The 24,176-nt window shown below is 37.7% G+C and overlaps 1 protein-coding gene across 1 annotated transcript; it reads right to left on the bottom strand.

Annotated features, from left to right (window-relative positions):
* Positions 1–277: 277 nt before the first annotated feature.
* gsx1 (GS homeobox 1) lies at positions 278–1,811 on the bottom strand. Its single transcript, XM_007557322.2, has 2 exons — positions 1,217–1,811; positions 278–1,106 (listed from the first exon to the last, which is right to left on the bottom strand). Exons 1-2 carry the CDS (start codon positions 1,593–1,595, stop codon positions 754–756), a joined length of 732 nt encoding a protein of 243 aa, XP_007557384.1. The 5' UTR covers positions 1,596–1,811; the 3' UTR covers positions 278–753.
* Positions 1,812–24,176: the final 22,365 nt, after the last annotated feature.

Below are 24,176 nucleotides of genomic sequence, written 5' to 3'. Positions count from 1 at the left end.
TGATGCTTGTCTCTGAAAAGAGCAATAGTTCATATCACAATCGCGCGCTTTCACAAATTGGAAACCATTGCGTTGAAATATTTTCATTGAAAAAAAAAAAACACTACAAAAAATAAAACAATCTCACTAATAATCAGAAATTATCTGTTTTTACTACACGATATATATTTTTTGAATGTTGGATTTAAAAGCTCTTTCTCTGGAGCATAGCAACGCGTCTGTGCGCAATCTTGTGCGCAAAACGTCCAACATTAATCTCACAAAACAACAACGTCTGTACGGCTTAGGAATAGTTTTTATTCAAGTATCAACATTTTTAAATAAATAAATATTTTTCAGGTACACCGGAGATATAATTTCAGAGTGGTCCTGGTCATGTGACAGTGGAGATTTATTTAAGTAACAGTTCAATCCACATACTCACCAAACTGTCCCACCCCCAATATACAAATAATAATGTTGCTATGGACTGGGGGATTTGTCTTTACAAATCTGTCCACCGTGCTCATCGGATTGGCAACAACAATGGACTGTTTTCAGAAAAAAACTACATACAATACGTACAACGTGTATACAGCTATACAATAATTCAGAGCATTTCCCTGATTAAATATCTGTTAATTACAAACGACTGAACACAACTGGCCCAGTCTTCCTTCTTTTCTTTCCTTCATTCTTTTTTTTTGGCAGCATTCAAATCTCATCAAGATATATAAAAAAATCATTTCAGACAGCAGTAGTTCTGTGAGACTTTTACGGGGAGACAGACAGGTCCACATCCTCCTTTTCTGACGAGGATGGAGATGCGGGAATGTCGTCGTCCTCCTCCTCCGAGCATCTGGCGGCAGACAAGGACGAGCATTTGCAGTTGTGTGATCCAGTCCTCTGCCCGCCGCTCTTGCCCTCCTTTTTGTGCTTCACTCTGCGGTTCTGGAACCAGATTTTCACCTGCTTCTCGGACAAGTTCAGGTACGTGGCGATCTCGATGCGCCTCAGTCTGGACAGGTACATGTTGGAGGTGAACTCCCGCTCCAGCTCCAAAAGTTGCGTGCTGGTGAAGGCAGTACGCATGCGCTTGCTACTCTGAAGTTTCCCGTTGTTGTTTTCTGTTGAAAAAAAAAAAAAAATATAGAGAACTTTTAAAAACCGGTAAAACAAAAAAAAAAAAAAAAAAAAATCAAGACATCTAAATTTGGTGATATCTGCCTCTACTCACCGATGGAGATGCAGTGGAATTGCCTTGGGTCTGGAACCGTGTACGCAGCTTGGTATATCCCTGGAGCGTGGCTGAGGTTCACGCTGTTTGACGTGGAGTGCTGCCTGGACAGAGCGGAGTGGCAGTACTGCGAACCAAACGGAGGGAATGAAGCTTTGAGGAGCGGCAGGGTCGGAGGAGAAGGATGAAGCTGGGACGCGGCCATGCACAGCGGGCAGAAGCACAGCAGACCGGCTTTCCTGGAGTGGCAGGAACCCGGCAGCCCGTGCGGGTGGTGCGGCGAGTGCACCGCGTAAGGGAACAGAGGCGGGCTGCTCTCGCTCCCCTTGTCGCTGGCCTCCCTCAAAATCAAGGAATCCACGAGAAAAGACCTCGGCATGTTTGCGAAACTTGTTGCTCGGCGTGGCTGTAGTCTGAGCCTCGTTGCGTCACTCGGTGCGTCAGTGTGCTCTCGGTGGCGCGGTGGACAGCGAAGTGGTGCTGAAGGCGCACGGCCTCGCCTTAAATAGCTGCCGATGGACTCGGTCCGGCCATGTGACGGTTACGCTGCAAGCGGCCGAGAGCTCTCAATAGGGTTTTGTGCCTTTCTCTAGGCATTCCCACTGCACGCTTCCCCATTATTTCACTTGTTAACTAAATGAACTGCATAATGTAGTCTATTCTTGTCAGCCCCACCCACGCCGAGAGAGGCGGCTCTACCCATTCTCCCTTTTATCATCACTCTCATTTCGATCATAGTGCCGAGCTTAAATTTCCAGAGAAAGCGTCTCTGCTTCATTTGGGAACTAAGTTAAGTTTCCTCTGAGATATTAAGCAGGGTGAGTTAAATACAACCGAGAGACGAGACAACTTACACTGTACAGCTGATAACTGTAAGGTGTTAAATATAATTCATTCATTATTAAACTTTTTATCTAGCATATCATCTCGTAAATGTACTGTTTAATAATAGTCAATGAGCTCAAACAAAGTTAGCACATTATTTCCCACTTTATTATTCTCCCAACCTGAACATATTGGTGAAAATGTCGCTTATTGTGCTGTTTAAGTCAAACTTTATTCTAATTGGTGGAAGAGAACGGTAAGCCACATTAGTTTATAAGGATGAGGTGCAATGAATTTATTAAATTGGTAAAGGCTAAGACCTAAATGTTTTCGCAGAGCACAAATTTAAGTTTGTTTCCAGCAGCAGGTAGTTTCACAGGAACTCTATTCTGAATAGAAATCTTTTGTTTTTTCTTTTAATATTTTGGAGTTCATTACATATCAGCAATTAATATAAGTTTTTATTTGAATTAATCAGATTAGATTTTAAATGTAAAACTCAAATCTGAGTAATTTGCTTGTTTTATTTCAGTGACTAATATTTGGATTAGAATTCAAATAAGGATGTTGGTTCATTTCTTCTCTTTTGTCTGGTCAAGGAAACACCAGACACATGATATGTTTATGTGGGTCAAATTGTGACTGGATATTTCAGGTAGGAACTGTTATAAGACTCGCGGTTGAGAAATGTTCTGAAATTAAGTTCGTACTCAACTTATTGTTTAATCAAGTTACTCAAACTGAACTCAGGATCTTCATAGATGGAGGGAATCTCTGCAAAAGATTTTCACATCTTAGGGAATAAAGTTTAAATGTCACCTTTAAAGACAAGATGTGGAAAAAGTTTATAACTATTTCAGTAATGCTTTACATCTTTCAGTTTCTATTCAGAAATACTGAACAAAATCAAGTTTATTGATGGAATTTTAACATTTTGCTGCTTTTTTCATTATCATCTATTCAACATTGGACTTGGTTTCTACTCCCCAACTCTAACGATGCCCATAATCTGTTCACCAGATATGGCTGCTGAAGCTCAAAGTTGGGATATGAATAATATCTTCTTTATTTTCTGTAGTTCCTATCTATAACATAAAGGGAAACTTCCACACTTTAGTTTTGCTACTCTGACAGCTTCACCAGAAGGAGTGTAAAGCACATTGTGTTGTTTTGCAGCATCTATCTTTGAAGAATTTGGGGATGAAGGATGCCTCTTTGAACTTTCTGGCTTTCATACATTTAGTTAAAACACAGCTGATGTGCTGCAGTTCTTATTATGCACTGCAAATGGTGCTGGGGATAAAATCTGCCTTCACTCAAAAGTGGCAGCAGAAGAAGAAGTGCAATCCTTATACAAGTCTATCTGGATATATTTGTAAAAATGAACATACATCCAGACTTTACCCTGTTGCTCTTAACTGTTTTGGAGAGTGTCACTCATGTTACACATGACTGGCCAAAATGTCAGAACATGCATCTCAAAAATAGCGCATAAGCCGACATAAACAGAGCATGGACCAGGTGTTGCTGTTCTCAGGTCAGCTCCACACACACTGAATGAGAGCACTGAACTAATGCCTCATTCAAGCTGAAATATTTTAGACACAATTTATTACCAATATGAAGATGTTGATTATTGGGATTAAACTATTTACAGCTTTGATTAAAATTCCTATAATTTTACTGGTTTATATGTAATACCTTCTGTACTTGTATGGCTTCTTTCACTGACATAAACATGCACGCAACAGCTGAATGTAAAGTTTATGCATATCCATTTTAGGGTTAATGTGTCATTTCTGGGCACAAAAAAAGGGACAAGTCATTGCCTGAAGGCAGCGCTGTTAAAGAGCAGTGATTAATTCCTTTGCTCGGGCCCCTGCCGAGTCGGAGGGGGAAAGAATATGTAAAAATAACCAGGTTTTCACTCCGCGGCCCTCATTGAATGTCATTGTGGAGGGCTTTCAATGAGAGAGAAAGAGAGTCGAATTAAAGTGTGTGACAGCGGCGGATAGACGCAACAAAGGCGACTCTGTCATAGAGGAGCCCTGCGCGCTGCGCGTCAAGCCCCCGCCTTGCGCTCCGATTGAATTAAGTAATAGGAAAACATTTTCTTTCACTTTAAGTCCTTTTTGAACAACATCTTCAAAGGGACCGCAGTCGTAATGTTCGAGTAAAGAGTGGAGTGTGATTTATTTTATTTTTTTTTCTACCTTAGAGGAGACAACGCCAGAATTAACTCTATAAGGTTAGAAACGTAAAAGGATCTCACCGAGTGCGCCTTTCTGTCCTAGAATGGCTGCATCAATATTTCAGTGTGATGCGGTCTGTTTTGAGCTCGTAAAAGCGGCTCATTGCCTTACATTTACACCAGTAATCTTCAATAATTAGGTTGTGCCATTAAAGCCAGATTAGGAGCAGTTAAGCGATCTAAGGAGACCGAACCACCGACATTGAAAACCTGTTGTATCACTGCGCGTCATTTTCAGTTTTCAATTAGTCTGTCTCTTTATTTCCACTAGCAATTCAGCCTCGTAGCGATTTTCGAAACACCTTTATTCAAATTTTAATGAAGGTGACAGGTTAATGATATGTCATAATATGTCACCCGACGTTAAAAGCTCTAAAATGATCACAAAGAGCTCTGGCTGAGTGTATGTGGGAATGCTCAGACATAAAACAGACCAAACATATAAACGATTCAGTGAATATCCCTTTTTTTTTTCTTTCTTTTTTTTTTTTTTCCAGCGGCAGGTATAGTCTGTGTGCGGGGGCAGCGCAGTGCCTATTGCCGAACATAAAGATGTTATCAAAGGCCCTAATTTTCAAATTATGTACAGCAGTCATCCCGTGGATAGGAATAGAGGTTTCACAGGGCCGTCACGCAGGGGAGGCTCATCCCTAATTTGCAATCCCAACTGGAGACTGACAAATAGTTTTGACCTCCCTCTGGAGGCTGCGGGCCAGAAGTGCAAAGAATCCCATTCTCCCCATGATCACTTGTTACTGAGACAAATAATCGAGGAAAATAGCGCTCTCACATTATAACCACTCTGTTGCGCCTCTGCACAAACTGGAAGCTAAATAAATAAATAAATAAAGATACATCTATAGCCACTTCTGATAATGCACCATCACCCCCATACCTGCGATTTTTTTGTCTTGTGACAAAGCAGCATCCCAGCCTAACTCAGCAGTAAAAAACTGTTAGATTTTAATCAATATAGTTGTAGAAAGATTGTACTGTTTTAAGTTAAGATGAAAATGAACCACTTCACTCAATGCAATCTATCATAACCCCTCAAATATAAACAAGTTGGACTTATGTTGTTTCATGAAGCTGCACTGAAAACCTCACTGTTACAATTTAACTAAAAAAAAAAAACTGTTATATTTTTTCAGGTTTGAATCAAGACTTTTACATAGCAGCTGAAAGACTATTGCTGCCTGGTTTATAAACATATTTACTTACAATAAGATAATTACTTAAGTAACAGCTTATTTGCACTGTTTTTCTAATTTGATTTCACTCCGGTTTGATCAAAGGTTAAATACAATTGTAAAAGGTAATTAATTTGTGATTAAGGCATAAATATGATAAAAAAAAGTAAAGTAAACTTCTAAAATTCATTGCATCAAGCTGAAAAAACAAATATGTCTCAGCCATTGTAAATAATGTATTAGCAATAGTAAGATTACTAAACTAATTACAGCTTGATGCAAGCTTTACCACTTGCAGCAGGATGCAAACGTCCATCCTTTTTCCTACACCCTTGTGGGGTCAGGATGGGTGCTGGTGCCTTTCTACAGCGAGACATTTCGGGCGAGAGGCGGGGTCACCCTGGACAGGTGACCCAGTCCATCGCAGGCCTGCAAACATGCCGGTTTTTATAACAGTTTAAAACTTTTAATGAGCTTACCTCATATAACAACCCATATCAGCCTTGCCATTCCCAGCTGGCCTCCCCACATTTTGACAATAACAACCAAGTGAACCAACATAATCAGTTCAATTCTAATTTAAATCTGTGGCTGAGATTTGTTACCAAAATAAGGTTAATGTTGTTAAAGTTGACCAATTTCATAACAATACTTTCATAACCTGGTTACAATTTAAATTAATGTAATACTTTCCCTAATTTCATTTTAAAAAGGTTTTTGCTAGCATCAGCATTAGTGGTCAGTCAACCAGATTACACTAGCAGAAGCTGGATACAAGTTTTATTTTTATCTCCAAAACTCTATTTCAATCATAAGTTTGAGTTGACTTTTATTCAACTTACATACTGAATCGAGTTTCATCGCATAAAAAACCCCCAACTTTATTGTTCTCTGCAAAAGACAATAAATACAGTCTAACTTAACCAACATGTTGACTCCAGAATTATTTTCTTATAGTTCAGCTTGCTGTTATGTTTGACTTTAGCCTTGCTTTTAAACCTAATTGTTGCACAAAAAGAATACGACTAAAGCAACAAATTTGTTACCAGCTGAAGAAGCTAATATCACTAAAACTAATTAATGTACTTAATTACATTTGAAGTCATTTCAATGGCCAATGTTTAACACCCTCCAAATTTCTCCTTTTAAAGCGTGTTCAACAAGCAGCTGGGAAAACGTTTTAACATAACTGTTTGATTCCGGGGGGAAGCAATGCCCCTGATATTGTAAATTATTTATAAGATATTAGGACGGAACAATTGCCATCACTCAAATTCGACCCTGATGATAACGCTGACCACTGCCTGCTGTGCCGCTGGTGGAACGCATTTTCACTGGGCTCTTTTACGCAATTATAACCAAAGATCTCGTGCCTGATGACATAAAGAGAGCAGTCTGTTTATGGAGATGTAGTCAATATCTCCTTTTCTTTTTGGAATGAATAATTCATAGTTTAAGACATTATACCCCCTCGCTTAATATGTACACACACTTAAACACCCACACATCTTTAATACAAGTGATGGTTTTAGCTGACAGTGTAACAGGATTTAAGGTCCCACTGGGGTTTGGGACAGCCGTGGATGGGTGCTGTGACTGGCGACGTGACACAGAGGGCCGGTTTGCCCCTCCTAATCTCCCCCCGAGGCAACATCACAAGCTGCAGATCCCGCTGCACCTCCACGGACACACAAAGGCCTGATTATCATTCATATGCTCACCAGAAACACCAGTCCAATAGATAACAGATGACACATAAGCACCAGCTGAATGGTGCAATATGTTTGGGCTGCTGGAGTCTATAGGGACTAATGAATCCTAAAGAGAGAGAGAGAAGTGGACAAAGAGAAGCTGTCAGCGGAAGGAGCATAAAGTGACAGATATAGGCCTCTACAGGTGAACCTATGGGGAGAAAACAACATGGCTATGGACATTTATGTTCATAACGTCAATTTTTTTGAGTTGAATTAAAGATATGGCATCACATTTGATTAAAATTAAAATACCACTAATTAAATGATCCACTAGATGAACTTTGAAAACCTCCAAATAGGTTTCCATTAGAAGTGTTGCTCCGTTTTATGGTAAAGTTTATTACTTCTTTGTTGTAACAGTTCGTGCTGAAAATAACCCCATACTGTGGGAAAGCCGATTTATTTCCAATAATTCTCTTTTTGCAAATTGCATTACCATTTGCGCTTGTTTTATTTGCTGTGTGAATGTTATAAACAATTATCAGAATTCAGACCCTTCATCGATGAGGAGACAACATCAATTCAAGACTCACATGGGAATAATGTCTCTTTGTTGACTCAACAGGCTCCTTGTTCATCACAGGATTGATTATGATGATTAAATGATCTTAAGAGGGATTTTAATGCTGCTTTTAAAAAAAAGGAGTTTTTTTAAGGGTCTTGTTCACGATATTTTTTTCCAAATCATTGTACATCAATACGGGCAGTGAGTACATACAATAGTAGAGATGATCAAGTCTTCTCTGCTGGAAAATTATAAAATTATTTAATGATCTGTATAAACTCAGCTCAGATCAAGAGACTTTTGCTTTTAAATTGAATAAAGTCTGAAATTCTGACTAATTCTGGGATTTGCAAAACATAAACACCTTGTTTATCTTCATACCACAGCATCTTAAGCATGAGTTGAGGCAAGAAGACTATAAAATATACATTTTTTTGAGCTTTTCCAAAGAGGCCTTTGCTGGCATAAACTTAAAGTCACTAACTAATGACCAAACATTCTCCTTTGGGACCTTCTGGAAGAGATTTTAGTTCATACATCCATGAATTACAGCAAGGCAGTCAAGTCAAGAAGATGTAAAGGAAACCACCTCACTACCATCGCCATGTTTGACCGTCTTATATACACACTTTCCAAAAAGTTCCACTTTAGCCTCAATTCACAGAATATTTTCCCAAAATTCTTGGGGTTAATCAATTATTTTTTTTGAGCAAATGTGGTACAGTTCCCTCGACTCTCTCCACCTCAGTTGGGCATGAATTCACAAATTACACAACACCATATGTTTTTACAGCTGTACCTGTAGCACCTAAATGAATAGTAAGAACACATCTTGTATTTTGATAAGATTTTAATTTTGAAAAAAAAACAAAAAAAAAACCTTTACTATAAGTCAAAAAAGACCTTCATTTTCTCTTGATAAAGACAACCAGAATGCAGAGACAGTCTGAAAACCACCTGGATGGTTTTCAGACTATTTGATTAGATTTACACTGAGTCCTCTTGTGATATACATGGCTCTCTAATTTATGCCTGGGTCTGTTGTAGAGCCACTCCGATGTGTTTGAGACCAGGTCAAGAGCTGCTGCCTGGTGCATCCTCACCACTAAACCACGCTGACAATCTCAGATCAAAATACCACGCAGTTCACCAACATCCACTGATGAAAGAAACAGATAACAGATGTGTATGTAAAAAAGAAGATGTGCTTTAGTACTTAAACAGATTGAAATATTGACTTGTTTTGAATAATACATTAAAATAAATACACAATGAGGAAAAGATAGTGACATGGTGACAGCCTTAAAAATATGTAAAAAAAAAAACATATTCTTTATAAAAGTTACATAATGCACCTATAACGAGCAAGACATAAATAAATAAACATGAAATATAACTATAGTGTTTTTGAAAGGCCTAGAAAACAAAGGTTTTCTTTAGCATTATTAAGCTGAAGACATTGTTATCTTTAGCTTAATAATGTTTAAACACATTACTAAGTGTTTAAACATTAATGTTTAACCTTAATGTTTAACCTTATTAAGTGATCCATGTCTTCTCCCCTCTCAGGGAAAGTAAACTCACAATTTACATGATTAATTTGGATTTCTAAGTACATGTCCAGAGTCTTAGACATACATTTAGCAATCAGGAACTCAAAGAGTTTTAACCTTTGCATAAAAAAAAAAGATTATGATTTTAAAGATTGCTGAAATTATGCAAAATGTTTCACACATAGCATCATCATTGCATTTTGGAAAATCTTTTAGGAACAGAGTCTGTTTAATTAAAAGATTATCAGTTTAGAACAAAGAATTGCCAATGTGCAACAAATGTTTGACAAACAAACCCGTGAGCTGCCGTGGGCGCTGGCCTCTCTGACAAGAACAAATGAGGAGAAGATGCAAACGTAACAGTGTGGCCTCCCTAATGAGCCTATTTACATCTAAATGTGAAGATGCTGTGAGAACTAAAGCAGTTGAATGTATTTACTCCCAAACTTCCCTGTCAGTCTTTGGGGACAAAACGTTTGGTTATCTGCTGACTTCTCGCACGGTGTCGTTTCAGGAAAAAGTTGCAGTGCTTCTCACAGTGTCCTCACGCTTAAAGAAATCGATCTGACCAAAAAAAATAATACATGAAAAGTGATTAGTGGACTAAATATATTTGGATGATTTTAAATTTCCTTTTGATGTAAATCCATTGGTTCTGCTGTGGATATGCTTCAAACCTCCCCTCTGACCCCATTCATATAAAAGCCTTGAAAAACTCTTCAAAAGGGTTTGTTACCCTGCGGAGGTCAGTCTGCTATTGCGGTGTGGCTGACTCACATTTTTCCAAATCAGTAGACTTTTGGCCTAGAAATAACAGGTCAAACCAATGAATTTAATGAACTCTCCGAGACACAATGGACGTCTTTTGCCATTTGAACCTCAATAAAAGGATATGGGCAGGTCAGCAAGCGCTTTCAAGGGGTTTGTACACAAATGTGACAGAACGCAGTTTCTTCAGTGTCTTTGCTGACAAGTTGTTCAAAGTGCTGGGGATGGCAGCAATAGTGCCTTCATCCAAACTGCTGCCCCCACCCGCTTTGTTCCCCGCTGGCCATTCACCGACAGTCCCACAGCGACCAAAAGTTAAAGAATGCCGATGTTGTGTTTGCTGCACTTCTCTTCGCCGAGCTTCACGCTGACGGCCGAATCGTAGGAGAAGTTAGGAGAACAGCACTGAACTGCAGACGCAGAACGTTTCTGCTCCACCCTCCTTTTCGCTGCTTTCCTCCCTTAAGTCACTTTTTCACTGTGTTTTCATGTTGGGTTTCTCTGATGTTCCCGATAGCATCTTCCAAATTAATTCAGACGAAATGATCAGTACTGAAGAAAAAAAAAAATTTGGCCTCATCCCGTTATTTATCTGGTAAATGAGTGCATCAGCGTGTCTAGTCGTTGTGGAGTGGTTTGAATGGTTGAGTAGAAGCATATGGTATTTGTTTGTTCACATAATTGAATCAATTGGAGGCCCATGGGAAAACACAGAGGGGGGTAAGAGTTAAGGAGGAGGGAGGTCAGACAGTTAGAGCAGGAGGGAAAAAGGAGGGGTGGAACAAACGCTCCCACAAAAATGTACTCATGCAACCATTACTTACCCATTTTCAGCTGAGCGGCTCATGATTACCCCCATTTTAGTAAATACCCCGTTTCGAAGCGGGATGAGAACAAGCTGCGGGAAAAGCACCCTTACAGGAAACTAGGTTCTCTTTAAGTTTATGACTTTCCTTTTAATGGCCCCCTGCAGTCTGGCCCATTTCCTCTCCATTCATCTCACATTAGTCTCCTTTCAGGAGTCACAATTGTTTTAGAAATGTTTTTCTTTTTGTCATTCCACAGCACAAAGGTTTGACAGAAAACATAGAATCTTACATTTTAAAAACACGTTATTCTAAGCTTGAAACAAACTACTTTTTAAGCCCTTACTTCCTTGGATTTATTAATTAAATTTTGATTATCTGAAGCAACGGAAGTTCTTCTGCTCAGAGTGATGACCAAAGAGTTGTTTGCACGAGGAAAAGCAGGGGCCTTGTGTGATTTTTATAAGTCATTATCTTCTTTTCTTCTCTCATTTCCATTGGAATCTTTCTGATCTGAAGCAAGCTTTTGTTTGAATAAACCCCCCTCACCCACTTTGCAGTTGTTATATTTCACTTCTCTCCCTCTCCTTCATCCTAATGACCTCTGCAACAGCCTTTTTTCCCGCTCTTGTCCCACACTCAGCTTTTATCAAATCGGGGGAATATATGGCCCGGTCTCAACTTTCCCTCAAGAGTTATGACGTCAGCGGCGTGAAAGGGAGGTTTAGGCTAATTCAGCGTCTACATGCAGCCATATATGTGAGAGCCGTTGCAATGACGGGTCACTGCCCATCTCAAAGGGTCCCACGTTTTCTGCAGATGCGCTCTATTGAGAAGGCGACACGCGGCGGGATGCTGCTGGGAGTTGCTTACTTTTTCTCCATTACCATAGGAACAAACACACTGGCTTTGAGTCAGTCCAGGCCAGGGGTCCACTGACACCAACTTTCACACTACTCTGGGTCCTGACAAAACCCCAAATGGCTCTCATCACACTGAATAATAACCATTTGTACCCAGTTCGCTGTCAAAAATGAGCTGCCAGCAGTATGAAGTGATAAAAAAAGAAAGAAAAGGGGCCCAAGAGGTTTGCTTCTCAGAAAACGCTTAACAACATTAAGTGAGGCGTCTGAGTCACAGAAACACTTTCTTTTTAGACGTCTTTTGAAGTGGAGTTCTTGAAGTGGAGAGGTTATGAGTATATTACCGATAATAGAAAGTTGCATGAGGAATCGCTTCAGATAAATGAAGATTATGGTGCATTTATATAAAAACTTTCACAGCATTGTCACTTTTGTAGCAAGTGTTCTTGGATATAAAGATCTGTGGATTTAAAATGTAATCACCAACATCATTCCATGGGAAAGAAGCATCACTGGGTAGAGTCTGAGAATTTACAAGATGGTCGCAATTTAAATATCCAAAAATATACCAGCTCAAGTGAAGGCAGTGCACAAATGTTCAGTTTTTCAGCAGAGTACACATCAGATTCTTTAAATTGATGAAAGTCTAAACTTTGACCTTCCTTTCTAACAGGTTTCTGGTCTCCATGTTGGTTGTCTTGTCTGATGGGTTTCCAGTCTTTCTTCCAGTGTTGTCTTGTATGCAGCCATATTTTGATCATCTCCGACTTGCTTCTCTGTACCTGCTCAAGAAAATAATCCCCCCATCATGATGCTGCCACCACCATATTTCACCAAAGGGCTGATATGTTAAAGTTGATCTGCAGTGTCAGTTTTCTGCCACACACAGCTTTTTGCCAAGTATTTAAGTTTTGGTCTAATCTGACCAGACGACTTTCTTCATGTTTGCTACCTTCCCTTATTTGACTCCTGAAGACAATTTGTTACCTTTTTATTTAGCAGTATAACAGCAAAGTCATCTGCATACAAATGCAGGATTATATTAGTAAAATATTTACTTCATGCATCCCTTTGTGTTGATCTCTCAATTAATATCAAGGTAAAATAGACTGAATTTTGTGGATGTAATGTGACAAAATAAGTTAAAGAGGGTTGGATACTTTTCAAAAGCACTCTATATTTGTCTATACTGTTAACCCATTAAAGTGCATTTCTGTGGTGTGGTTATAACAAATAGATTCGATCTTTTCTTTGAGCTCTGTTAGCTCTGCAAAGTTTGATCAAAGGTAACTTTCACTGGATCCGTTTTTTTTTTCATAATTTTTGAGGCTTTATTTTGGTTTATTTCATTAAAACATGTACTAAGTGTAGTTTTAAAAAGAATAAATTACCTAATCAGTTTCTAAAAGTCCTTTTTGAGCCACAGCAAAGTTCCATGTTTTTTGTGAACCAGAAAGCTTTTGGCGTCTTAACTAATATGTCACATTCCCATTTGATAAAGCAAAAAATCGATAAAAGGAATAATTCTGTAGTTGCACATGTTCTACATATTTTACTCACTCTTGATGTACGGTGTATATATTACATGCTGCATGTGATAATTGGGCATTGTGGAAGGTACAAGGTCAAAGTTCACAATTGATCTTACCCCCTGGCAGGTGCAGCTCATAGGAGCGAGAGGAGGTGGCCCCTCATCTCTCCCACCTCTTCACGGTGCTCAGACAGAGAAAGGGAGGAGTGTAAATGAGTGCACTCCAGAAAGCCATCACCTGCTCCCTCCACCCTAAAATCCCCACCAACTCTGCCAGGCAGCAGAGATGTGCTGCAGACCCCGACCTCAACTTTCTCCGGCTCCGATTATTGAGGGGGACATAGAGACAGAGAAGAGAGATGGAAGGAAAGAGGGAGGGAGAGGAGAGGAGAGGAGTGGGAAAAGCATTTTCAACCATCCTTGATTTAGTTTTTTTTTTCTTCCCCTCAATTGTTTTGAGTATGAACATATTCTTCTGCAGCAAAATGTACATTTGTCATGCCTATAGAAAGAAGTGAATTGGACTTTAAAAGCACATTGAGTTTGTGCTCACAGACAGCTCAAGGGAGAGGTTGTGCATTGATGGATGCCCCTCCCAGCTTCTCTCAGATTCACCCTCCTTTGTGACTTTGAGTGAATGTATCCTCTTGCTAAGGGCACTGGAATGTGTCTTCTCAACTCCTGTGATGGATGGGGCCTTGTTTTGCACTCCTCCGTCCCTCCCTCTGAATCCCTCTTTCTCTCCCTCAGCCTTTGACTCTTTCATCCCATCCTTTTATTCGGCGCCAATAAAAGTCAGTGATTCTTCATCAGCTGTTGTGAGGATCTAAAGGACACTGTTATTTTTCATCGGGAGTGTGTCACACATCACTATTCAGCCTCTCCGTCACACAGATTTAGACACTGACTCGGAGGCAGAAGCAGGTGGAGATACACCATCAATGAATTATTCAAATGAGATTCTTGGGACGTCCTTTAAATTTAATTTAGATACTTGCTTAATGTTGTTAAGAGAGTAGCTTCGGTAATTTAGTTTCTCTTTCATAATAAAGTCTAGTACATACAACCAAGCACCAATTATATGATCGGACTTTGCAAAGTAATTAAATAAATGTAAATCTTGTATTAAAATTCTGTCGCGTTCTATGTGGAATAAAATCTGATATAATAAATTTAGAAGACATGTAGAAAGGGATAATAAATATTTAAATAACAACTTTGAAGTGTGGGAAAGAAAACTGCCTGATGTGTATATTTTGCAAAAAAAAAAAAAAAAAAAAAAAAAAAACATAATAAATTACATATATTTTACTCAACAAAAAGCATCAGTTAAGGTCAACAAACATTTAAAGTTATTTCACACTAAAAAGTTTATTTCTGATCGGAAAGAGGCCCAGCATCTCTCAGATGTTTTTTTAAAACAATATAAGTTTCAAATTTGAAAAAAGAATATATGTTTTTATTCATCTTTAACCCCAACCCTAACTCTAAGTTTTCCAGCAATTAAACTCTTCTTTTAATATGTAAATGCATTTTTCTGGATCGTTTACTTTTAATAAAATAGCACCACATACCACATAAATCGGACAATAGGATATCGAGAGATTAATTTAATAACATTTTCAACAAGGCTGCACTTTTCTCTTAGCCTTTCTTTAACTAGTAAAGATAAGGTGGCATCTAAAAATAGTGTTTTAGAAGCATAACTGTGAGAATCAAAGCTGAGAGAATATTAAAATGTATTTATATTATGGAGAAGGAAACAATCTCTAACTCACTGGTAGATAACTCTAGCAAAGAGTGGCCTTTTGGAGTTGCCAAGTCTTCATAACAACCATGACAACCTAATCAAATGCAAAATATGCAGGATAATTATTAAATTACCAAATGCTTCTCTAACTTCATCTGGAATAGTGTGATATGGCTAGACGACACTAAGACGGAGCTTTTCAGCGAGAAATTCTCCTATTGAAACAACAACGATGATGTGAAAAAGTACCTCATGGCCACTATTTAGTGTGGAGAAGGATCTGAAGTGATGTGGGCTTATTTTTCTCTCAAAGCCCTGAGAAGCTTGTCGGAGTGCATGGGTTCATGAACTCTCTGAAATATCAGGACATTTTCTACAAAACTCTGCCGGCCTCTCGTCGGTGAAAAAAGGGTCATCAGACTGTCTTTCAACAGGATAATAATCCAAAACATATCGCCAAACCAACAGAGAAAGAGTTCAGTGGACACAAAATCAACCTTCTTCCATGATGATTTCAGCCCCCAGGGTGAGGTGAAGAGCAGAGAGCATGGATCCAGAGCTAATGATGAGGTAGAGAGATTGTGCAAAGGGAAATGGTCAAAGGTCACTCTCTCTGTATGGTGAAATGCAACAAGAGAAGACCAAAAGCGGAACTACAAGCAAAGACTTAAGGCATGCTATCTAGTATGGTAAGAATTATAAAGTTTACAGTAATTTCAATTATAAGGCTGCTAAATGCAAAAGCTTAAACGTTTCACCATTTGTGTTTTGAAAGATGTGAAGTACCTGTAGTGGTATCAATATAGTTGTTGTTTATTTTAGCAGCTAACTGTCAACAGAGATTTTTTGTAAGAATGTCGGTTCAGTTCACATTGGCAGTCATTTGTTGCAAAGATGTTGCCAAGTCGAACAAAGAGAGTCGTGTACAAAGCAGTTTAAGAGGTAGCATTTGCAAAAGACAACATATCAATTGTTTTCCAAGGCACTTCCAAAGCACAATTTCTATTTACGGTACCTTATTTCTGTGCTCTTTGCGAACCCTTTCCTTTATTGGCGCGTAACATTCCAAGATTCTCAACACTCAGACTCGATATTCCATCAGTGGCCATGAGTGAAGCAAAAGTGCCTCTATTTAAAAAGTATTATTCAACAGAGTGTTACATAAGAATCTCCAAAAGGATTTCAGGCCTCACAAATGAATCATCAGTGCAATCATCAAGTCAAACAAATGATCCTTTGGTACTTGCAGCACTCTATGACATTCCACACAATATTAAAGGACTCATATACAGCTAAATACAGGCTGAAGTACCACTTATATACACATTAACACTTTTTCTTTTTCTTTTTTTTTTTTACTGAAAGCATTATGGGTGGACAAAGCAACCAGAACATCACTGGCAGCAACTCTATGCAATGTTATAGAGAGATTAAACGCTTACAGTAGATATTGATCAAGGATATTAAGCAAATCAAAGATTAGGTAATGTAAAATAGATAGTAATATTTGAGCTCAAAGATTACAACAGTAATGTTACAGCAATATATGAAATATTGCTGTAACATTACAGGAGTCTATGCTGCACTGATTCTGATATGTAATGTTGAAATCACTGGTTAGCGTAGCCGGACCATTGCATAAGCAAACGAAGCAGCTGCTGAGGCTCACAAGAGTATGACTGAAAAGTGTTTCTATATATTTAGGAAGTGGTTTTATGTAAACCTCAGGCCAGATGTCTAAAACGAGTCAAATAATTTACTAATTAACACTAACTTATTAGTTAAAGATGAAAAAAAACAACAACATTGAAACATATGATTACTGTATTTGACAAAGGAATGTTGAGGATATAAATGATCTCATTATCATTTAAACACAGACAGCCTTTTTCTAGACACTAACAGATATTTAACTAAATAGATTTTCTTTAACTTTGGCAACACAAGTAAATGGGAGTCATTTGCAAAAATATAGTAAGTGATTAAATTTCCAATCTCTTTTTGTAGTGTATTTGCATTTTTCCTCCATTACTTACACACACATACTGATACTTCAGAAACAATGACCACAACATGTAACTCAACCCCATGAACCAATTCCTGTTTTTCAATAAAATTGCAGTTTAAGACACACTGGGATTCATTGTTTTTTGTGGAGAAAAATAAAATATATGTTACCATGTATTGGTATGTGCCGAGTGTAAGAACATATTAAAACATTTTACACCTAAATCTAGTCCTACCAATGCATTACTATGTTATACATCGCACTATGAAAATATTTTTAGATACTGATATTTTTTACTTTTCATCTTTCTATAAGGTAAACTTTAACTGTATCACCCAAACTTCAAGCAGATTAATTACATTTTTGTATTTAAATTTTGTTTACCCCACTTATCCACACACAACTTGGGGTGTGGATAAGTGGCACATACATGTATGTGCCATGAATTTATAAATTATATTTTTTCTACAGTAGGCAGGAAATATATATTGTCATCTGCCTAAAATAATGACCCATTTATTTTTTTTTTTTTTGTTGCAAAAGGATGATTTAAAAAAAATAATCACAATTACCATTATGTAAGGAAGGTGGTCATTTGGAACCTGGAAATAAATAATAAAGTGGAATAAGGATTGTAAGAAAGTAGGACACAAGGAAGAAATGTCTTCTGCTCAGTCATTTTAAGCTTCAGAGTTTTAGCCAGAAGTTGTCTAAAGCTATTTTATTACATCATTTACTAGCGCCCTCTGCAGGCTATTAAAACACTTTCTGAAAAAATTTCTGAGCACTGATCTGTCTAAGGGTCATTATCAACACATTCAGTGGCAATATGACAGTTCAATAAGTAATCTCTAATCATCCCAAAGTCGTTTAGATATTGATACATTTATGCTATTAACTTTACATTCTCAAGAATAAAAATGTATATCAGTGGAGGAAGAGACAGAGGATTGATGAGATTTTCCACAAGACAAATAAATTAACATCATTAAATATTAAAAAGAAACTGTATAAAACATCTTTCACCAAAACATTCTTCTAGACATTCTGAAGTTTATCAGAATGTCAAGAGAGTTTCTTTTTAAAGTGTGAATATCCAGCATTTCCTCCATAATATTCTTTTTTTCTGAAAATACTTTTGTATTCATCCAGTTAGCTTCTTCATCTTTTTATGCACGTCATTGAAGTTATTGTAAATATATATATATACACTTGTAGACAAATAACCAAATCCAAATTTTGTGTTTTCTCATTTTTACTATTTTCAGACTTTGGTGTTGTCATGGATCCATTGACTGAAATGCATATAAATATGCTCACTTTTTGTGAGCTCAGACTCATGTTAAGACATTTTGTTTTCTAACTAAAATGGACAAATTCATGTTACAATATTCTGCTAAGATCAGTTTAAGTTACATGTACAGTTAAGCCCAGCATTATTCACCTTATGGGAATGTGGAGATTTGAAGTAAACCTTTAATGTTACAAACATGTTTTTTTTTTCTGACTCAAGTAAAATTGATTTTTCGGAGTAAACCAGACTGGTGATGAATATTCGTCTTCTTTTCAAAGACGAACAAAAGATAAAATACCAGTGGATGCACGCAAAAACGTGGGCAACTGCATAAAAGATTAGGTTCCTACAATGCCATAAAAAAACATTTTCGGATTAATTAGAAGGATATAAAATACATTCAACATGGTTTTTCTATTAATTAAAATGTAAATAAAAACTGTAATTCATTTTAGAGTTTCTCTATTTATTGAAATTGTAATTATTTGAAAATAAAGGAGGAAGAAAAGAAAAAAGATGGTGTGCTGCCACTCATATACTGTATGTTCACTGTATTAGGAATACATAATTCATATTTTTGATTGCGTAAAATGCATCCTATGTTGCCACAGCACCAGAAAATAGATTTTTGTTGCATATTTGCCAGTTGATAATTTAAAGCCAATATTGTAACTATTTCAAACATAACCAGCCCGTAACAATCTGAATAATGCATTAGTCTGACACACACACATCAGGAGGATTGATGACAGGCATGTCTTACAGGTTATTAAATGATGTGTTTATTTCTGTTTTCCTGTGTATGCATGAGCCCAAGGGCTAAATGTGCATGTTTATTACCAGTCCTGCTATAACCTCTTGAAGCACAGAAAAAAAATGGCACAGGCATTAAAAACATAAAAGGGAAAAAGGGCAGTAATGAATTTAGAGGAAAATGGACATTAATGGTATTAGCATTACTCATGTTCCATATAACAAATTATTGGAAATTTGACAAGCACACCAAATTATCTCCTCATGCCTGACGGGAGTGTGGTGAAGTCCTCTCTACCTGCTGAGGAAAGACAATTTCTGCTCATTTTACTATTTTTAACAATAGAACCAACCCATTAAGACAAATTAATGTCATTATCAAGTCTCTATGAAAATGACAAATACCACGGTTTCGAGCAGCTTTAGAGGCTATTGACAATAATGAAATTCGCTGTACAGGTACTGAAAAGAAACACTCCAAGTAATTATTTTCTAGTAGCTTGTTTGTCTGCCATCCGTTCATTTGCTTTCAGCTCAATTATCTGACTCTGTGAGCATGTGGAGGCGCATAGTGCTCTGCGGCCCACAGAGCGAGGGCCCTAATTGGGCAATTACCGTTCTGTTTCGGGGCTTTTAGCTCCAGTAGAGAGTGGAGGGAGACTGCGGTGTGTAAAACCATGAGGACCTTACATGCACAAAAAAATAAAATAAATAAAAAACACACACACATACACTTTTTAAACAAAAAAAGAGAGAAAAAAACAAAACCCAACGCTCTGTATACACACAACACGGACTTATACGACGCCGTTTAGTGCAACAAACAGTGAAAACAGAAAAAAGCGACGGTAGGAGCTGCGGGCCAAAATGCAGTCCTTTCAGTGACACGTAATGCAGATGCAGCTCTGAATTATGCCTGCTGTAACTTTCTAAACATGTTAATGCCACGGCATGCAGAACCAGCTCATGGGCTTATGCATTCCTGCAGATTTAACTTTTAAAACATTTAACGATCTACTATACAGATAGATAGAAACATCTTGTATCTGTGGGAACTTGTTGTACATCATAGCTGAGTTTCATAGTTTGCGGACGTAGCATAACAGTGACACCAAGCACCACCTGAAAGTGTTTTGCATCATCTGAAAGATAACTTTTCCCATCAGGATGAAGCAATGTTTTCTCTACAATGAGTAAAATAGGTACTTACCAAATCAATTAACTTAAATTCACAAAATGCCTGCAACAACCTAAGAAATCCGCATACACAAAATAATCTAAACAAGTTAGTCACAAATTAAGTTATTGGCAAATAATGGAGTAACAGAGGAAATGTATGAAGCTTATACTTTCAAAAATGTTTTAAATTCTTTGTGGAAAAGCTTTAATAGATAATGAAAACTTAGATGTGATTTTCAGGTGTAATTTCAGGTGTAGTTCTGTGGGTTCCTTCAACGATCTTCAGTTCTTTCCATAGATTTTGAAATGGATACAAGTCAGGTAGTAGACTGGGCCATTTTAGCAGCTTGACATACTTTATCGGAAATTACAACGCATAAATTCACACTTTTTACACATTTTGTTGTGTTACAGCCTAAAAATCTGAAAAATGTGGTTTGCGCTCGATTTTTCAAACCACACTTTTCAGCCTCTTTATTCAGATACCTTAAATTATATAAATTACCATCATGTATAACCTAGAATGGAGGAAAATGTGGGCCACAGTTAATCTGAGCACAAACACGTGTGGTAATTAAAACATACATATTTATGATGCAAAGCATAGTTGTGTGATAAAATGGCTGACGTTCATACGGACCTTATCGAGAATCTGTGGCCATAACCAAAAGACAGGAAAAAATAATAATCATCTGCAAACTTGACTTCTACTTCGAGTTAAGAAAAGTGCTCAAAACGTCAATTTTCAGGTTTTTTTTACACAGAAAAATTCATGTTTTAATTGAAGTTTTTCTTTATTTAGCTTCTCCTTAAGAGCCATGCTTCACTTTTTCACATTTTTTTGTTTAGAGAAGGCTCAAATATCGACTGGGAACAACCAATAACTTTGAGGACCCTCTGTGCTGAATTACACTCTCGTAAGGTTGTTTTAATCCTTTCCACTGTTTTTGCTTACAGCTAATTGGTGGGTGGATGCTTCCTGTCAATCAGACAGGTGCAGCAGCCTGTTAAACACTGTAGACACTTGGCCAACTGCAGACTCATTTGCATATTTAGTTAGAGGCATATATATATATATATTTTTTTTAGCAATGCAAATTACCAGCTATTGTGATCATTTGCTTTAAACCATACATTTAATTTTTTTAACCCAAATGAGGTTTTAATGCATAAATGTTAAGAAAATAAAATATTCTCTGTGGACAATGAGAAATATAAAAACACCAACAGTGGTTTTCCTTCAGCACAGCACATCGAGCTCAGCTGATTGGTGCAAGCAGGAAGATTTGTTTTAACTTTTTTCATTGTAAAATGTCAAACTATACATTGTAGCATGTTATTTAAATTTATTTGCATTCTGCTCTTTTTTATGTGTAGTCCTTGAGTGTAATGATTCCTGCTTACCCTGCCATGCCCTGCCAGCCTTTGTGCTTCAGTTTGGTCTCCATGCTTCTCTCTGCCAAGCGTCCCGAATGCAGTCAGTGTTTATTCAACACACCTGGTCCCTGCTCCGCCTGCATTCTCCTCTTCTTAAGCTCCATTCTTCCTTTGCCTCCTTGCCAGATTATCCACAACATTTTTGCAAATAGTTTTCCAGCATTTCACTCTTGCTTCTTGTGTTTGACCCCCTCATGTTTTTGGATTTACCCCGTTTTTGATTCTCATTGTTCGTATTATGATCTTTGTACATTGACCCATGCCTCCATGCCTGGATCTCGGATTACCAATTCCAGTGATGAGCACTTACCTCTCTGTCTCCCTGTGTATGATTACTGACCAGGTGTCTGGATTGACGTTTGTGGAGAGGATTACTGTGTCTATGCTGTCAGACTGAGGAAGAATGCAGATCCAATGTCCAGGGCCGGCATTCGAGCTCTCCATGGTTCATTGCTCGTTGACAGACCTCTGTAGAACATCGACATGCAGAGGAGGTTGAAACTGACACAAGAGGTAGTACTGGGCTCATTCGGAGAATTTGAGGAATAAGTATTAAGAGATGGCAGGAGTGCAACAATAATGGATGCGAGGTGGCATTAAAATCTAAAGAAGAAGAAGACTAACACAAGGGAGAGAACTAAGACCTGCAGGATACTGGCCTTTGAGGACTGACTTTGTACGTTCGCTCCACCTCATCAAGATCCAGCACCGTTTTGTAACTTTTAATCCTGAACCAGTGTCGTAAAACGAACTTAATTTCAACAAAACAATTTGTGTAGTGGCTGAATTTTCAGGTGCCCTCTGTGGTGCATTACACAGGTTTATTTCTGTGTATTTTTCATTTTAATTTCCTACAACTGACATTGTTGAGAAACCATATTTTTAATAGCTATGCACCATGTTATATTATTGCACATTGCTAGATTAGCATTGTGCAAAACAAAGACCAAATTTCAGACTTGCAACCTCTGAAAGTTGGCTTGTCACCCTCCTCCTCCTCCCCTCTAATTTTCATCCTCTCCCAGCGCTGCACTCTCTCCCGCTCGCTTTAGCATTCTGTCACGCGCTTCCTGGATCATGTAGCTCGTGTTAATTAAACCCTCTTTCAGATCATTTTCTTGCTCAAGTGGCCTCGGTGCTGCACCCATTAGGCAAAAAGCTCTGTTATCTGAATTTCCAAATGTAGCTCAACATTTATTAAAGTGAAATTCACCCAGTAATTGCCCGCCTCGGTATGCCCCATGTCTCCCTCTTACCTCCAGGGCCACCTGCTCAGAGACACCTCCAACTATTTACCGGCATGACGCAGAGGTAATTAGACCCCTGTGACCCGGTCCACTAAGAGCTCGGTAATTGCGTTAATAAAAAAATTAACAGCAGCAGCATGAGGATCATTATGTAAAAATACCCAGTAATGAAGCATTAGCCTTGATTTTATTTGGATTAAAAACAGCTATTGGTATTTAAAGGTGACAGTGTCCGCTTGAGTAGAAAAAGTTGCTGCTTTTTAAAAATTGTAATCAATTCCTCTGTAAGAAAAAGCAGATGGCCTGAGAATGAATGTCAATTCATGTTCATGCAGTTCTTTAAATATCTGCGTATCTGTGTTCTTTTTTTAAATAACACTGTACCGGCTTTAACTGGTGCAATTTATTAACCAGCACATTTCACTTTTCAATATCAATAAGATGTACTGTTAGGTACATGGCATGTGGCGCTACAATTATGTAAAAATATATTTACTTCCTTAAACATTTGGTTTTTTTTGTTTTTTTTTATCAAACTTAAATGTTTCAGGTGATTAAATTAATTTTAGTGTTCACAATGTAGAATCAAAAGCTGTTTCCAAATGTTGTTTTCATTTAAAATGGGGAGCATTTCTACTCAAACACACTGTGAAAATGTATTTGTCTCCCTTCTAAAATCATAAATTGTGATGAGCAAAATATTTTGGATCAGATCTGATTACTCTTGGACCTGGAAAATCAGGAAATCATATATAATCAAGTAACTGAAGCAGGCTAGAAGGATTTTAAAATAGCCAAACTCATTCATGCTATCTAAAGAAATTACATAGCAGATGAAATAAAGTCTTTGACACAGATTAACCTGTAAGGGGTTACAAAATCATACGATTGTAGGATGCCTGCTCACCACAGTTAGAGCTAATATCCACAAATCCAGAAAAGATGAAGCAGTGGTAAATCTTTCCAAGTGTGATCAACGACTCATCTAGAATATCTACAGATCTGGAGACTTCACTCGGTTCAATTAAGGTCAGGGTTCATGGTTCAATAAAACCACTGCAAGGAAAAGGGGCAAAATTGTCTAACATTTGCCTAAAAGCTTTAAATAAAATATATCAACAATAAACCCTGGACCAACAAGACAAATCAGAATATTGCATTTGTTATACAGTCGTTAAACTGTCTATTCCTATGAGAAGCGCAGGAAAGATTTTTAAATTGTAGAAGAAAAGTTTTGACAGTGCCA

Source organism: Poecilia formosa, unplaced genomic scaffold, assembly GCF_000485575.1.
Source record: "Poecilia formosa unplaced genomic scaffold, Poecilia_formosa-5.1.2 Scaffold3, whole genome shotgun sequence".
NCBI lineage: Eukaryota > Metazoa > Chordata > Actinopteri > Cyprinodontiformes > Poeciliidae > Poecilia > Poecilia formosa.
The sequence above is the reverse complement of the archived record's forward strand: the minus strand, read 5'-3'. Positions and strand labels throughout refer to the sequence as shown.